This window comes from Candida theae (assembly GCF_024610275.1).
Source record: "Candida theae strain CBS 12239 chromosome Unknown scaffold13, whole genome shotgun sequence".
Taxonomy (NCBI): Eukaryota; Fungi; Ascomycota; class Pichiomycetes; order Serinales; family Debaryomycetaceae; genus Lodderomyces; species Lodderomyces theae.
In genome coordinates, this window is record NW_026261362.1 from 26,782 (window position 1) to 44,945 (window position 18,164).

Sequence of the window (18,164 nt, forward strand, 5' to 3'; positions counted from 1 at the left end):
TATTATATGTAAACAATAGAGAGGGAAAAAACCGGGTGGGGTAGGGTAGGGGGGTAATTTGCAACTTTCCACTCTTCTTTCTTTGCTCTTGACCGTGTCTTAGTGCATTAGCAAAGCCAAAGCTAAGGGATTTGATACTCAGCCTGGTTTGGCCATTGCTTGGAATAAAACTCTTGTGGTTAGTTGGGTACAATAGTTACACAAAACAGACCGTCCCTCTCTCTTTTTCTCTCCCTCTCTCTTTGTCATACAAAATCCGTTCACCCTCTCACCCCTTGAAATCGCAAACGACCAACTAACTTACTACAGTCAGTCAACTCTATATTGGATCACACAACACTTGACTATAGGCATTACTTTGAACTACAACCAGCAGCAGCAATAACATCTACTGTCTTTGCAACCTAATAACCAGCTGCTCTTCTAAGGGACAGCTTTTTTCTACATTCATCAACGCAGGTACACATCACCAGATAATCAAAACATACATATACAGAGTCGCATACAAACACACACACACACACACAAAAAACATGACAACCACAGCTGGCAAAGATCTACAAGATGCTCATGGTGACCACGTTGATGCAAGCTTCAAGTCGGACGACGCCATCAACACCGATGCAGGTACAACCACAGGATCAACTGTGTTTGAGATCCCAAATGACTCTGATATCAAATCACGTCAACAGAAAAAGAGATCACCTACCCAGGACTCTGCCACATCAATAGGTACTACTTCCTCAACCACTTCAAGGGGCTCAGTTCTGTCTGTTGCATCAGCAGTTCTGTCCTCCTCTTCCACGAGCGCAAGTGGTGGAGGTGGTGGTGGTTCACGCAAACGCAAAAATAAAAAGGCTCCATATTTACATATAGCACCATTAAGCACCCCATTGAAACATCGACTTGAAACATTGGCGATCGTTTGGCTTTGCGTCAGTCTTCCTGCGTTCATTACCTTATTTTTTATTTGCATCTCATTGGGTTGGGTTGTTTGGCTCACAGTTATCTTGCCCTACTTTATATGGTGGTATGGGTTTGACTTACACACCCCAACAAACGGTAAGGTATCATATCGTGTTCGCAATTCCATGAAGAATTTCATTATTTGGGAGTGGTTTGTCAATTATTTCCCCATTAGAGCACACAAAACTATTGAGTTGGAACCCACATTCACAAAAGTGCTCGTTAAGCAAACTGGCTCTAATTCCCAAGGCAGTGAGGGCGATGAGCAAGAGGATGGGGATGATGATGAATTGGATTTGGTTTCGGAAGACGCAACTACCGTATTGGACAATATTTTCAAGTTTATTGGATTGAAAAAGAGACTAAATCGAAGCGACGATAATATCCTGGTTAAATCCAGCGACAGTTCTTCGTCCTGCAGATCGTCGTCACCACCTGCTGCTGTGTACAAACGTGTTCTGACCGGTCCTAGGTACATCTTTGGGTACCACCCTCATGGAGTCATATCGATGGGTGCAATTGGATTATTTGGGACTAATGCATTACGAAACGAGCCGTATGAACCCGTTCTTAAATGGTTGAAGCCATTTTTCCATGATCCTTCAAAGTTTGAAACATTGTTTCCTGGACTCGGGCAAATCTTTGCCTTAACCTTGACTACCCAATTTACCGTGCCCTTTTATCGTGATTATTTGATGAGTATGGGATTGTCTAGTGCCTCGGCAAAAAATATCAAGAGCTTAATTAATAATGGAGATAATTCAGTTTGTCTTGTTATTGGAGGAGCTAAAGAGTCTTTGTTGAATACGACAGTTTCCAAAAATGCCAGGGTCGGGTACGGATACAAAGGATCATCGCCTCGCGAAGAGGAGGAAAATGAGGGATCTGTGTCAGCGGAACACACGGAAGATGTGACAGATGAGAAGGACAGCATCAATGAGGCAGCACCAAATGGAGGATCTAATGGCCGCGCACCTTCCACTCATGACGAACAAATTCCTCTTGAAACCACACCACCTAAGAAACAAATCAAACTAGTCCTCGCGAATCGTAAAGGATTTGTTAAATTAGCAATTGAGCTAGGTAATATCAACTTGGTGCCCACATTTGCATTTGGAGAGGCTGACGTTTATGACATTTCTATACCTAAACCAGGATCAATAGGTTACAAATTCCAGCAATGGATGAAAAGGACATTTGCATTTACAATTCCATTCTTTAGCGCCCGTGGTGTGTTTATTTATGATTTCGGTTTATTGCCATACCGCAACCCAATTGATATTGTGATCGGTCGGCCTATTCATATTCCTGCTGGTGTATTGCAAGAGTATCGCGCGCAACATCCCGAGGAGTTTGAAGATGAAGTAAAGGAGCCCAAGGAGCAAAAGGAGAATGTGAATGATAAGAAGGACAAGAGTGATGCCCAATCGGTTGAGTCAGCATCGGGTATGCTGAGATCAAGCTCGTTTACGGATTTCTTGAAATTGACCACTACTAAAAGGGGCTCCTCTGTAAAAGCCAAAATTCCGCAAAAATTGTTGGACAAGTATCATAAATTGTACGTTGATGAATTGAGGCGGGTCTATGAGGACAATAAAGGCCGGTTTGGATACGGAGATGTTGAATTAAATATAATCGACTAGAGAATGAAAATAATAAAAATAAAAATAAAAACAATTGAGACAATTGAGACGTCTATGTACAGTTCTTTTTTTTTTTTCTGTCTACATCCTATATATCTATGTTTCTTTCTCCTCCTCTTCTGCAACCAATTTCCTCTTTTTCGAACTAACTTCAAAAAGACCCTGTAATTGAGGCCATTTCTCTTCCTGTTTCTCAAAATCGCCATATCGAATATTCATCAAATCATAAGCAAACACAATGTCAATTTCTTTCAATTTATCCAAATTGGCATTACGGAAAATATCAAACACACGAGGTTGTTTCCTCAACAATTGCAATTGCAAATCACGTGCTTCTTTACCCAAGGCCAGTTTCGCCACACAGTTATTGCTCATTCCATACCTTGAGCTAAAATGGGTCAAGAGCAAATTGGGGCATTGCATCAAGTGGCAAACTGCAACCGCTTCAACCATGGCTGTGTGTTTTTTGGCGATTGCTTCATCGATCCAGAATGAGTCGAGGGACGCTTCGTGGATTAGCAAGTCGGACTTGTGTGCCATTGAGCAGAATTTGGGGTTGGGTCTGGTATCTCCTGAAAATGCAATTTTGAAAAACTGTGGTGCAACCTTGTTGTCGCTAGTGGTGTTGCTGCTGTTTGAATTGAGCCTGAATTTGAATGCTGTAGAGTATGACCATGCACAATGGAGGGCACGTACTGTAGAGATTGATTCAATACCTAACGCGTCATACATTTCATCAATCACCGCAGTGTTCACTGGCAACAAAGGTGCCTTAGCGATGGGTCTATGGATGTCCCCACAATCGTACGCCTGTTCAAATTCACCAATTGTGAGTTTCTCATACTCGGGTAATCTACCCCCGTCATTGCCACTGCCACCACCGTTACTCTCACCTCCACCTTGCAAAAAATCCTCATTACTAAACATGCATAATCGTGATAGATCAACAGATGGATTGTATTGCAGTTCCAAACTGTACCAATCATGCACAAAAGTAATAAACTGCCATGGAACAACCAAGTACAATCGTTTATCCGTATCTCGACTATTCAATTCAAACCATTTATTGATCATCGAAATCATACCGAGGTGATGATCGGCATGCAAATGCGATAAATGGATCAAACTCAACTCAGAGAAAATTTGGCGCATGTCTAAACCTCCATCTTGACCGAAATTGCGCAACATGCTTCCAATGGTGTTTTCACCAGCATCCAATATGATGGATCGATAAGTAATGGACCCGTCACTGTGTTGATACGGAATTCGTATCAAGTTTGAAAGAACGTTGCGTGATATGCTAGGAAGTGCCGATCCCGTGCCTAGGGTGCATATATGCACCAAATTTTTCAAATTGGTGGGTTTGGTATCGTTGTCGGCCGTCTTGTTCAAGTTCAAGTCGAATCTGGATTTTAGTGAATCAAATTTAACTGGTGGTGGTAAGGGTAGTAAGGGTGGTGATGGTGATGCATCTTGCGCTTCCTGTTGCACCATTTCTCTGTATAAAGATTCATTGGAGCTGCGTAGGATGTTTGTATTGTCACAATAAACTCCAGTGTCATCAATACCCATATATTGTAAAGCATGTAGTCTATTCACGTTGCTCTCCTTATCGCTCAACGGTCTGAACTCATCCAGGTTCATTAATTGGAAATTCTCTGGCATAATTTGCATCAATTTCAAATGGCCCAATGCAAATTTCTCATTTATGATGATATTGTTGGTTATTGATCTATGACTAATGAGATGTTTGCAATCTGGTGGGAACTTGTCAAGAAAAGTCTGATACTGAGTCATGTCAAACGTAACATCATCGCCAATGAAATGGTAAACAAGACCAACTTTTTCAATCCTGTGCCATTCTTTACTCTCCACCGTTGGCTCATAATACTCTTTACTCGGTATATCAATAACCAACACTTTGGGCAACACCCGATCAGGTCCAACTACCTGACTAGGCAAGATAGTATCACCTGCTTCGTTAACCACAGAATTTCCCGCCACCAACTCCTTGAAAATGGGGCCTGGTTTCAACCCCAATTCCTTAGCTTTCCGAGCATCGAATTTGCCCGGGATGGGTACAAATTCTATACAGTACGATAATGAATCCTGACGCTTTTTGATCAATTGAGAAGCGGGTGGAAGTTGAACATGCGTGTGAATATCCTTCAGTGACGGGTCTGATTTGTACGAGTTTGGATCACGACTATTGACCTCGCTTGTGTCCAAGGGGAACATGAGTGATGCCAACTTGCGAATTTGTGTCAATGCTTTACTTGATGTAGACTTTGCTAGTGCTGACGTTTCTTCTAATGATGTTGCAGTTGCGCTCTTTGGTTGTATCTTGATAGCTCGAACTACAATCTCATCATTTTTAACCACAGCATCAGGATCGTGATCTACATCGACAATCTCCAAATCGATACCTAATCGAAAAACAAATTGTCTCCAAGTAGCAACGATATACGACAACAATCCACACTCACCCACAACTCTAATCCCCTTTTTAGTCGCATCGCTAATGGTTAGAAACAACCCCGGTAATCCACCAATATCACCCCATGTGAAAATGGTCCCCGTGAGGAAAATCGTTTGCAATTTGGGGAATCGGACTTCGTTGGATCCAATGGCATTGATTATACGTTGAGTTCCTTCGGGGATTTTACCAAACAAGTACCGGTTGCCTTGTCGGGTGGTTAGTGCAATTAGCGGTTGTGATGCGTCGTTGGTTTTGTGGGCAATCGTTGTGAATTTGAACATTCCTGGGAAGGGCGTATGTTGTGTAGGAGGATCCTGGGTGGATGTGTTGGTGTTGGTGTCGGTGTCGGTGTCGGTGTCGGTGTTGGTGTTGGTGTTGGTGCTGGTGCTGGTGGTGCTGGTGGGAGAAGTCTTTTTGGTGTCTCTATTTACTGTGCTTTTCGATATTCTCTTTGCACGTTTTGATTTGCTAAATGGTTTGTACGACACAGATGTAGATAATGAAGCTTGTCGACCTAAACGTGGATGTAGCTGCTTGGTCGATGCAAGTACAGATCTATGGTATAAATGCAGTGAAATCAAAACGAAACTTTTTATTGTTGTAAATGACTCTTTTGGCTCTGTTGTAAATGAGTGACTCTAATAGTGTGTGTGTGTGTGTGTGTGTTATGACTTCAGGATGTATGGTTTATGTATGACTCATGTAAAATAATGCTTCAGTCTAACACTTCAAAATCCTCTGGGTCTTGTTGCTCTTTCTGCTCCTCGATACTTTCAAGTCCGTCCGTCAAGGTCAATGAGATGCGATGAGAGAAATGAAAACCAAATGTGGTAGCGTTGACTTTTGTTTTATCTCTTTGATCTATTCGTGTCAGGAGAGGAAGCCAATTGGGTTATTCATTATAAAACTCTGTCTATTCAACTAGTATTTGCTCGCCACTCCAAACGGAGAGGATGAGAAATGTTGGGCAAGGCTTGGTGTTTGTCACCAAAGAGTCTCTTCAGGTTTGCAAAATTCGCCACAAAACTAAAAGACTTCTTCTCCCTTGACTCACAATCAAGAACTACTGGACTTGTAGATCCATTTCCAGCAGTCTTTACAAGCAGGTACATTGCACTTTTCTAAAAAATTGTACCACTCCGTTCACATGATTTCATGTTGGCTATCAAAATTTTGAATCTATCACGTGATTGATTTTTGCCCCTCCATGTGACATTTTTGTTTATATCAACAACCGCAACAGGCAGCAGCAGCAGTAGACAGTAACTACCACAACACTATACCCAACGCACTGAGGTTGGTACACTACGTCAACATAGCCCTGAGTCATTCCACATACAAAAGTAATCCTTTACACGATATACACGTATAAGGTCCTGATACGACAACACTCTTACCAAAGTCATACCACAAATTAATCTACTGTAACTTTCAATGAGTCTCGTAGCTCAGGCATCGCCTACCACTGTTGATGACGTTATTAGACTGCTATTTGATCAGTACATCCAACTACATCCCATAAATAACGAATATTTAGCAGTGAAGAAACCTTTTTCTTCGTCGTCGTCGTCGTCGTCGTCGTCGTCTGACGGTAACGACGACAACAACACGAGTAGAAGTCACATACAGCAATGGTTCAACTTACGCAACTTGCCCCTCGTTGGCCGCTTCATCCCCGAGATAGATGCCAAAACAAAACTCATAAACGAACTACTCGAATATCAGAAAACGACAACTACGTATCGAGACTGGTACACGATTTCATTACGGCTAGATGAGCTACTAGGCAACAATGCCTGGAAATCCGATCCGCAATCGGACATATACGATTACAACTTGATCTATAAACATTTGAATGCCATGAAACAAGCACGGCTCGATAATAATTACAAGTTGTTGTTGTATTTAATCCGAACTACATGGGTGCGGAATTTAGGCAATATGGGGGACTCCAACTTGTATCGACATTCGTATGTTGGGACGAAAAAGTTGATTGAGGAGTATATACAAGAATGCCAAGTTTCGTTGATGTACCTCGTGGAGCAGCAAGGGCATAGTGGTGGTGGCAAGGGCAAGAAAAAGATTGATTTGGATGATCGGTACTTGTTGGGAATGTTGATCCAAACTAGGAAGAACATTGGCAGAACCGCGTTGGTTTTATCTGGGGGTAGCACTTTTGGGATATTCCACGTGGGAGTATTGGCCACTTTGTTTGAAGCCAATTTGTTGCCGAGGATAATCAGTGGGTCATCGGCGGGTTCGATCATGGCTAGTATTATATGTTCACATACCAATGAAGAGACGATTGAGTTGTTGCAAACTATAGCTCTGCGGCAGTTTAACATCTTTGATATTACTGATAAAGTTGAAACTTCGAGCAAGTTCAAAAAAGTGCTTTTGTTTTTGGGTCATTGGATCAAGTATGGTACTGTTTATGATATCGAAGGGTTGCAGGAGACAATGATTAGCTTTTTGGGGGAGTTGACATTTAGAGAGGCGTATAACCGTACGGGGAAGATCTTGAACATTACCGTGTCGCCCGCTTCGATTCATGAACAAACTCGATTGCTCAATTATATAACTGCTCCAAACTGTTTAATTTGGTCTGCTGTGTGTGCTAGTTGTTCATTACCTGGAGTGTTCCCCTCGAGCTCCGTTTACGAAAAGAACCCCAAAACGAACGAGGTGCACGAATGGAATAATGACGAATCAATGAAGTTTATGGATGGATCAGTCGATAACGATTTACCCATAACTCGATTACTGGAGATGTTTAATGTTGATCATATAATTGCGGTACAAGTGAATCCACATGTTGTTCCAGTATTGAAAGTTTCCATAAGTAGTGTTGGAGGCGATGTTGAAAATGAATTGAGCTATAAATTGAAACAGAGTTTGAACAATGTTTACGATTTTGTGATTTCTGAAGCTATACATTATTTGCAGTTGCTCAACGAGATGGACATATACAAGAACTTGGCCAACAAGACGGTGTCCTTGTTGTCACAACGGTATTCCGGGGATATTACGATATTGCCAGAGTACAAGTGGCAAGATTTCACCAAGATTTTGCTGAACCCCAGTCACGATTTCCTTTTGGAGTTTATATGTCGTGGTGCCAAGGCGTCGTGGCCCAAGATCAGCTTGATTGAGAATCATTGTCGGGTCGAGTTTGTTTTGGATAAGGCAATCTCTATTTTGAGAGGGAGAATTGTGACGTCGGGGAATTATCGCTTGACCAATTCGCCAACTGCTATGGCTACGACGACGTCGGCTGGGGGTGGTCACGGTGGTGGCGGTGTGACGAGTGGTAAAGTCAGTTCAAAATTCAATGGTGGTGGCAGTGGCAATGGCAGTGGCAGTGTAAATAAAGGAAACTCGTTGGCATTAATACCGATGGGGTTGAAGGAAAAAGGAGGGAATAGTAATACGAGCAGTGACCACAATGGCAAAGGTAAAGGGAATGGGAATAGTAACGACAACGGCAATGCTAACAGCAAAGTGGACAATGACCCTAAAGTGGGTGCTAATGGGGAGAGCAATGGCGATTCGGACATTGATTTTGATTTTGATGGTGATGTCGATGTTGACCTTGATCTGGATGCAGAAGCGGCCAATGTATCAGTAGCCACTACGCCTCTAGTTACAGCAACACGAACTCCACCACGAGTCTTGCGATCGCTGGAAGAACGGCAAATTAGACAAGGTATACGGAAATCAAAGTCTTCAAACTTGATCAATTCCGTACGGTATTATAGAGACAAGTATGGAGAAGCTGGAGGAGGAGGTGGTGGTGGTGGCATTGGTGTAGGTGAATTTGCGAGTAAAAACAGTGGTAATGATGATGGTGGTGGTGGTGGTGGTGGTGATGCTGCTACTGCTACTGCTACTACTACTACTACTGGTGCACCAGATGGATATGGGCTTGGAGAACGGGCTAATTTACCGTCTAGATCTAGATCGTTGAAGAATTCGTACATTGGATTGAATCGATTGAATGGGGATGATGTATAGAGAGAGAGAGAGAGAGAGGGAAAAGGGGGTTGGTGGTGGTGGTGGTGGTGGTGGTGGTGTAGAAATAAAAACTTCCTGAGTACTAATGTCGCGACAATGAAAGGGGACCCATTCGTATTTTTTTTGTTTTGTTGTTACAGAGTAGAATCAAATGGAACCTCTTGGAAGAATAAAAGGAAAAGGAAAAGGAAAAGGAAAAGGAAAATGAAAAAGTTGTAGAATAAAGTTCCTGTAGTTATTAGTAAATCATGCTTGTCCAGTGTAATGGAGTTGTTGTAAGAAGCCATGATGATGTATGCTTGTGCTTGTATAGATTGTTGTGGTCGTTTTATGTCAGTTGCGTGTACTTTGTATTTGTGTCTAATGTTTTCTAATTTTCCATTCTGCCTCGGTCTAAATCTAAATGAGAACAGATATATTTCTGGTAAAGTATACACGACCTTTCAAGAGCCACAGTGTGATATACTACTTCTAAGGAGATAATCACAGAAAGACACTGTGTGTGATTAGCATATGAAGAGTTGTAGTTAAAATGTTAAGTGAAGAGAAAGAGGATAGGCAATATGCTGCACTAGGGGAGTCTATACTTTCAATTGAGTTATTTGGAATGAGTTAAATCCGGTTGAAAAAAAAAAAAAAAGAACGGTACAACAACCCGATCCCCCGCATTTTTTTTTTTTTCGAAATGTCTATGGTGCACATCCATACACACATATTGAATTATGTACATTTATGCTCGGTTAATTAAAAAAAACAAAAAAAAATATTACAACACACACCTACAACCGACAAATTTACAACACACCTATACAACAGAAACCACAAGCTCAACACCCCATCAGTAGAACACGACATTCGGTAATCTGGATATCTTGCTTACCCATGCTCTAACTCTTTCCACAATTACATGTTGCAAGTGGACTGTTGTAGTAGCTTGTTGTTGTTGTTGTTGTAGTAGTAGTAGCTGCAATTAGGTCCAGTTGTACACTACCTCTTCACTTTTCTTCTTTTCCCTCTTTTGTGAAATTTACTTTTATTTTTCTCTTTTTTTTGTATATGATTTGCCCTCACAACAGCAGATGGTAGCAGTTACAGTAGTATTACATATATATAAATTCTCCCCACACACATACACAAAATATTATTCTTACTTTTTGTCACAAGCAATATACGCAATAAATAACCGTCATAATAATAATAATAATAATAATAATTTTCCGTTTCCTTTAAATACCAATTCAATTTCCCTCTCCCCCTCCCAATTTTACTTTTCACAGTTTTTAACAGTTTAGGTACTTTCTTTTTATCCTACTTTTATACTTATATATAACCTATACATATCCATTTATCATCTACAAGAAAAAAAAATATGTCACAATTGGATTTTAAAGACAAGGTAGTCATCATCACTGGTGCTGGTGGTGGTTTGGGTAGATACTACTCGCTCGAATTCGCTAAAAGGGGGGCCAAAGTTGTCGTCAACGACTTGGGTGGTGCCTTGGACGGTCAAGGTGGAAACTCCAAGGCCGCTGACGTTGTTGTTGACGAAATCAAACGCAATGGTGGTACTGCTGTCGCTGACTACAACAATGTTCTTGCTGGTGACAAGATTGTTGAGACTGCAGTTAAAAACTTTGGTACTGTCCACGTTGTCATCAACAATGCCGGTATCTTGAGGGATGCCTCTTTGAAAAACATGACTGAGCAAAACTTCAAGTTGGTTTTGGATGTCCATTTGAATGGTGCTTATGCCGTCACCAAGGCTGCTTGGCCATATTTCCAAAAACAGAAGTATGGTAGAATTGTCAATACTTCTTCTCCAGCTGGTTTGTACGGTAACTTTGGTCAAACCAACTATTCTGCCGCCAAGTCTGGTTTGATTGGTTTTGCCGAAACTTTGGCCAAGGAAGGTGCCAAGTACAACATTATTGCCAACACCATTGCTCCATTGGCCAGATCCAGAATGACTGAATCCATTATGCCACCACCAATTTTGGAAAAATTGGGTGCTGAAAAAGTTGCTCCTTTGGTTTTGTACTTGTCCCATGCTGACAGTAAAGTTACTGGAGAAATCTTTGAAGTTGCTGCTGGTTTCTTTGCTCAAATTAGATGGGAAAGATCAGGTGGTGCTTTGTTCAAACCAGATGAATCTTTTACTGCTGAGGTTGTTGCCAAGAGATTTGATGAAATTCTCAACTTTGATGACTCCAAGAAGCCGGAATTGTTGAAGAACCAACACCCACACATGTTGAATGATTACTTGTCCTTGACTGAAGCTGCTAGAAAATTGCCAGCCAATGATGCTTCTGGTGCTCCATCTGTTTCATTAAAGGGTAAAGTTGTTTTGATTACCGGTGCTGGTGCTGGCTTGGGTAAGGAATACGCCAAGTGGTTTGGTAGATACGGTGCCAAGGTTGTTGTCAATGATTTCAAAGACGCCACCAAGACTGTTGAAGAAATCAAGGCTGCTGGTGGTGAAGCTCATGCCGATCAACACGATGTTGCTACTCAAGCCGATGCCATCATCAAGAATGTCTTGGACAAGTATGGAACCATTGATGTTCTTGTCAACAATGCTGGTATTTTGAGAGATAGATCGTTTGCCAAGATGACCAAGCAAGAATGGGATTCAGTTCAAGCTGTTCACTTGTTGGCCACTTTTAACTTGACCAGATTGGCCTACCCAATCATGTCGGAAAAGCAATATGGTAGAATTGTCAATATTACTTCAACTTCAGGTATTTACGGAAACTTTGGTCAAGCCAACTATGCCGCTGCCAAGTCTGCCATCTTGGGTTTGTCAAAAACTGTTGCTATTGAAGGTGCCAAGAAGAACATCAAGTGTAACATTGTTGCTCCACATGCCGAAACCGCCATGACCTTGACCGTTTTCAGAGAAGAGGACAAGAACTTGTACCATGCTGATCAAGTTGCTCCATTGTTGGTTTACTTGGCATCTGAAGATGTTCCAGTCACCGGTGAGACTTTTGAAGCTGGTGGTGGATGGATTGGTAACACCAGATGGCAAAGAGCTAAAGGTGCCGTTTCCAAGGATAAGGACACTACTGTTGAGTTTGTTAGAGACCACTTGGCTGAAATCACCAACTTTGACAAGGACACCGAGAATCCAAAGAGTACTCAAGAATCATCCATGGCCATCTTGTCTGCTGTTGGTGGTGATGATGATGACGATGAAGAGGAGGAAGAGGAAGACGAAGGTGATGAAGAAGATCCAGAGGAAGAACAAGAAATTGGTGAACCAGTTTGGAAGTTCGATGACAGAGATGTTATTTTGTACAATATCTCTCTTGGTGCCACCACCAAGGAATTGAAGTACGTTTATGAAAATGACAGTGATTTCCAGGTTATTCCAACATTTGGTCACTTGATCACTTTCAACTCTGGTGAATCGCAATCTTCGTTTGCCAAATACTTGAGAAACTTTAACCCAATGCTTTTGTTGCATGGAGAACACTACTTGAGAGTCCACAAGTGGCCACCACCAACCGAAGGTGAATTGAGAACTAGCTTCCACCCAATCCAAACCACTCAAAAGGGAAGCAATGCCGTTATTGTCCATGGATCTCAATCGGTTGACAACAAGACCCAAGAGCCAATCTACTCCAACGAAGCCACTTATTTCATTAGACAATGTCAAACTGACAACAAGGTGTACAAGGACAGAAGATCATTTGCATCCAACCAATGGACTGCACCAAAGAGAGACCCCGACTACCAAGTCGACGTGCCAATCTCGGAGGACTTGGCTGCATTGTACAGATTGAATGGTGACCGTAACCCATTGCACATTGACCCCAACTTTGCCAAGGGCGCCAAGTTCCCTAAGCCAATCTTGCACGGTATGTGTACTTATGGGTTGAGTGCCAAGGTTTTGATTGACAAGTTTGGTATGTTTGATGAGATCAAGGCTAGATTCACTGGTATTGTGTTCCCTGGTGAGACTTTGAGAGTGCTTGCTTGGAAACAAGGTGATACTGTCATTTTCCAAACTCATGTTGTTGATAGAGGTACCATTGCTATTAACAATGCTGCTATCAAGTTGATTGGCGATAAGGCAAACTTGTAAGTGTGAAAACTTTGCGGTTTTCTTTTTAGCTTTTATTTGTCTAGTTTTTATATATATATATTTACATATATTTGATCTATGTGTTTTTAAGATTTTGAAACGTAGAAGTGCAGTTGCGGAAAGAGGAAGAGGGGGTTTCGTTAAGTGAAAGATTCCATAAAGTGTAACTTCTGTTTAGTTTTTTGCAAATGCAAGTTTAGGGTTGTTTTTGCGTATGTACATACTTCAATCCTCTTCATCATCTTCATCTATGTCATCCACCGAATACACATTGGTGAAGTTGCCAAATACACCACTGCCATTACCAAGACCAGCAACAGATGCAGAATTCGGCTCACTGACACCTCCTGCTCCTACTCCTACTCCTACTCCTACTCCTCCTCCTTGTACGATAGTATCGTTGCTGTTATTACTGCTGCTCTGACTTCGCGTGTGGGCGTAAGCATAATTGCAACCATGCTCCTCCTGCCGCTGACTACACTGATTACGCAGTTGATGGAGTTGATGAAGTTGATCGTCGCTTGGCCACGTGCTCAATCCCGTCCGAGACGCAAGTTGATGATAATGATGCCTTTTGCGACCGTGATGGTAACCTTGGGTATGGTACGGTTCCGGACGACGTTGTGAGTTATTGTCCCCCACAATGTTGAAATCAACGGGGGTATCATTGATGGGATCGTCGTCGTCATCTTCTTCTTCTTTCAACGCCTTGTCGTCATCCTCTCCCTCGTCGTCATCATCACCATCACCGATATCCTCATCCACGTCTTCTTCGTAATCGGTAGTTGCAAATGGAGTGGATACCGGCATTTCCTTATTGGACCGACGCACGACCGTTCCTGATCCCGATGCGGATGTACTTGTTGCCCAATGAGGGCTTTGCAGTAATGATGCATTTTTAGTGAAGCTCACTGATGATCCACTCCTGTCTCGAGCATCCCTAGATCTCGATGTAGTTCTTGTTCTCGTCCTCGATACCGATCGTGATCTCGATTGAGATGCCGATCTTGAATTCAACGGCGATGGAATCGTGGGTGATGTCAGAGTTAGCACGTTGGTGGTTGATTGCGATTTCCTTTGTGGTGGGAGTGGGAATTGAAATGAGGAACTAGTTTGGATGAAGGGTGATTTTGAAGGCGACGGTGAGCCTGTTTGACCCTGTTCATTTGTTTGTGCTTGTTGTGCTGCTGGGGCTGTCGCTAATGCAGCGAGTGACGCTTGCAAAGAACTGGATTTCCGCGATATAGGTCTCAACATTGAAGGAGGCACAGTAGGCAATGACGATGTTGAATTTGACGATAATCGTTTACTTTGAAAATAATCCAGTGCCATCGACAGCGAAGACACCACAGCCGGCGACCTAAACGGAGATGCAATTTCCGAACCGGAGTATGGTTCATTCAATGAGTCCGTAGACAGTGATATGTTTTCCGAAGCAATTGACGACGCTGACGAGTGGATCGAAGACGATGAATAATTTGACAACATTGACAAGTTTGTCGAGCATGAACGACGATGGCGAGATGACGACAGCAGCAGCTGCTGCAGCAACAACAGAGATAGCGACTGTGATGACATGGCACCCTTTTGAGATTGTGAATGATGATGATTGCGAAACGAAGTTGACGGTGGTAAAAAGCTGCGCAATTGATGCTGGTGTGGCTGTTGTGGCTGTGGATGCACATGCACATGCGCGTGCACTTGCAGGTGCAGGCGCAGGTGGTGGTGTTGCAAGCGCAGCGGGTTCTCCTTTTCAACTTCTGCATTAAAGTCGAAATTGGTAAGTAATGGAGAAGTTGCAGGTGACGACGACAATGAGACTATGGATGATGCTGATGATTGAGTGTTATTGCTGTTGCTATGGTGATGATACGTGCTGTTGAATATTGGTTGATCAAAAGTAAAAGTATTGGCTCTAGTCAACTTTGTATTCAAACTAGTACTGATTGATCTTACTTTTGTATTTGAACGTTGACGCTTGATGATTTTACCACCAGAATTGAAATGAGTAAATGAATGCGACGAATTTGACCTTTGATGGTACGACGGTAACAAAGACGACGACGTGTTGAAGAGTTCGCTAGCACCAGTCGACGACAATCCGGTTGATCTTGATGCTGAAGCATTGACAAAAGGATCACCATCTTTATTGTTTCCACCACCAAATATATTAAACGACTTGGCCCGCGTTAACATCTTGCTGTCTTTTCTAACCCGGCTCATATTGGCTGCACATGACACTTCATGCTTGATATCTTTCATCTCCACGTAATTTTGTGGATAACAAAAGGACTTGTACTTTGTGAAAAAAGTCTTGTATCCACCTTCAAGAACAACAATATCGGGCCAGGATAAGTAGGGGTACAGGTTTTGATTCATTGTTCGATCGCACTTGCGGAGATGTTTGGCCATGGTTGGACCTCTGAATATACTAAATTCGCAATGGAAAATAAGCAACTTTTTCTTGCTATTCTCCTTGTTCAATGAGGAGTTTGAAAGGTTGCTGCCCATTTGTTGAGGATGGTGTTGCTGGCGCTCATGTATTTCAGACTGCAGCAGGCTACATGGCTTGATAAACTCATTCTCCAATGCTTCTTTGGTTGATATATTCACTGCATTGATTATATGACCCCCATGATATTCATAGTCAAATCGGCAATCGACAATAACAAACTCGTCAAACTCATGGTTGTGTTCCCCACAAAGAATCTTGTATAATTGATCTTCGTTGATACGAGGCAACACGTCATTGCCCAGACTAAATGTTTGTATATTGGTGTTTTTCAACTGTGAATTGTCTTCGTGTAGCTGGAAATTGTCAATTTCGCGTTGCGTTTCACAAACAGAGTGAATGCGTCGTATACCACTGGGTCTAGTCGTAGTTGGAGGTGGTCTAGCCATTGCACGTGTAGGCAGTCGTAACCACACTTCATAATCATGCATGTTGAGGTGGTGGCGGAAGCGGTCTTCTTCTTCTTCATTCTGTTGCTCTAGTCCTTGATTTAATTGTATGCTATTAGTTTTTCTATGCATTACTGGTGATTCAATGTTTATGGTGTCAAAAGTTGCGTCTCCTTCTTCATAATCGGAATCATCCTTAGCCTCCGCCCCTTCCTCTTGTGCGTCGTTATTTTCGGAATCACAATCGGTAGGTATATTTTCATCTACATCGTCGTATGTCGATGTGCATTCAGTGACTTTTGGAGTCATGTGCAAATTGGCAAGAAATGAATGTGAAGATTTGGCGACTGCTTCAGTCATTGATTTAGTGAAAGCTTTGGTCTTCTCCTTTACATTAAGGGGAAAATTGGTCAAGCTCTTTAACGGTGTCCTATTTTGATGCATTGAAGGTGACCCCGATGAAGAGGTCGAGTAATTGGAAAATGGTGAATTTGAAGTCTTTTGTTGCAAAAACAATCTCTTCGTGGAGTTTGAAGATGATCTTGTTGGTGTGGTACTGAGTGTATTATGGTGATGGTTATTCCCAGAGTGTATCAGTTTAGCACTATTCAGATCAAACTTGTCGCTGTAGCCATCCCTCTCAATGTCCATCTCGTCGCTTTCTCTAGAAGATAATGAGCTCAAACTCTGCTGGTGTGTATGCGGTAGCAGACGCTCTTTCCTCTGAAGCCGAAGCTGGTTATGCGTTTGAGACGAGTCGCTCAAATTTATAGATGCTGAAGAGGATGCCGTTTTTAAGGAGCTGGTCAGGGAATGTAGTTTATCATTCTGATGTTGCATTTTCCTTGTATGTGGATTGCGTGTAATGATTTCACGTTGATCTACTCTTCGATCTTTCCTTGTATGCAAGTCTTGTCTGTCTCCGCCTTTGTCAATGGATATAACCTCCTTATCACCTGATTAGCACAAATTGTCAATGAGTGGTGGTAAATAATAATGAAAGTACAAATCGGCTGTGAGTAGTAGTTGATCCAAAGTGCAAATAATAATGCTTTTGCAACGATCTATTATTATAATTGTGATATCACCCTAGGAACAAAGACAAGCGTCGCCTTCAATTAAGGGTTGGCGGATAAGGTGAGATCTTTAGTGGAGCAGGCTACCGTGAGAAATTGCAACAAACTGTTGAAATGAGGGAGAAGTTTGAGGAAGCGGAATGTAGTGTAGTCTATTATGGCTTGGTTTGAGTGGTTGTAGAAGTGTCTGAAGGTCTTTGTGAAAAACGACTTGGGCCAATGATTTCTTCCTCTAAAAAGCCCCAAGTAACTACCCAATTCTATTCGAATATTTGATGTAAAGATTGGTAAGATGCTAAGTTAGTTTGGCTTAGTTTGGTAGAAATGTATGGGTTGCACCGTGGTGATAAGTGAGCGTAAAATAATATCTGTGATTATAATAAACTGGTTGGTTGGTTGGTTGGTTGGTTGTTTATTATTATTATTAATATTGATGTTTTTGGTTCTGTTTTGGTGTTTCATATTTTCTTTGTTTTTGTTTTTGTTCTGTGTTTCACGTTTCATATGTTCTTTCATTCACAACCCATTAGTAACAACTGTGATGAACTACAGTATACATTATTAGACACTACTTCTAGTATAATACACTATATTCAACACTGGCTTACTTATTTGCTTACTTGCTACAGCTGGGGATGATGTGGTTTCAGTTGTTTGTACAAATGTCTCTAATTTTGACCTTTTCCCTACGCGACTGACTCTTTTCTTGTCTCTGCAAAGACAACTGTAACATAATCGTTGACGGGGTAAAGAGGCAGAAGGGAGAGGGGGCATACAAAAGTGTAGATTGAATTTATCTATGCCATTTATTAGATAACTCCCGTTCGAAAACTCGTTAGCAGTTGTTAAGTTGTATGTGCTTTAACTCACTCTTCTAAACATTTTCCTGTCACGTGCCTATAGCGTGACATCACTGGCGATTTCTATTTTTGTATGGAGTGGCATACAGAATACTAATATGTAAACACAATACATTAGCCGAGGAGTTGTTACTGATT

At 41.9% G+C, this 18,164-nt stretch overlaps 5 protein-coding genes across 5 annotated transcripts; 3 read left to right on the top strand and 2 right to left on the bottom strand. All coding sequences in view use genetic code 12, as the record gives it.

Moving 5' to 3' along the window:
- Positions 1 to 533: 533 nt before the first annotated feature.
- On the top strand, positions 534 to 2,609 carry KGF57_000712 (diacylglycerol O-acyltransferase; the record flags this gene model as incomplete). Its single annotated transcript, XM_051755209.1, has 1 exon — positions 534 to 2,609. One exon carries the CDS (start codon positions 534 to 536, stop codon positions 2,607 to 2,609), a length of 2,076 nt encoding a protein of 691 aa, XP_051610710.1.
- A 96-nt stretch (positions 2,610 to 2,705) lies between these two features.
- KGF57_000713 (tRNase Z) lies at positions 2,706 to 6,245 on the bottom strand (the record flags this gene model as incomplete). Its single annotated transcript, XM_051755210.1, has 2 exons — positions 2,706 to 5,602; positions 6,236 to 6,245. 2 exons carry the CDS (start codon positions 6,243 to 6,245, stop codon positions 2,706 to 2,708), a joined length of 2,907 nt encoding a protein of 968 aa, XP_051610711.1.
- A 277-nt stretch (positions 6,246 to 6,522) lies between these two features.
- KGF57_000714 (uncharacterized protein) lies at positions 6,523 to 9,102 on the top strand (the record flags this gene model as incomplete). Its single annotated transcript, XM_051755211.1, has 1 exon — positions 6,523 to 9,102. The coding sequence occupies one exon, from the start codon at positions 6,523 to 6,525 to the stop codon at positions 9,100 to 9,102; it is 2,580 nt and encodes an 859-aa protein (XP_051610712.1).
- A 1,369-nt stretch (positions 9,103 to 10,471) lies between these two features.
- Positions 10,472 to 13,189, top strand: FOX2 (bifunctional hydroxyacyl-CoA dehydrogenase/enoyl-CoA hydratase; the record flags this gene model as incomplete). The annotated part of the gene is made up of 1 exon (XM_051755212.1): positions 10,472 to 13,189. The coding sequence occupies one exon, from the start codon at positions 10,472 to 10,474 to the stop codon at positions 13,187 to 13,189; it is 2,718 nt and encodes a 905-aa protein (XP_051610713.1).
- A 225-nt stretch (positions 13,190 to 13,414) lies between these two features.
- MIH1 (putative tyrosine protein phosphatase) lies at positions 13,415 to 16,930 on the bottom strand (the record flags this gene model as incomplete). Its single annotated transcript, XM_051755213.1, has 1 exon — positions 13,415 to 16,930. One exon carries the CDS (start codon positions 16,928 to 16,930, stop codon positions 13,415 to 13,417), a length of 3,516 nt encoding a protein of 1,171 aa, XP_051610714.1.
- Between the last annotated feature and the right edge of the window lie 1,234 nt (positions 16,931 to 18,164).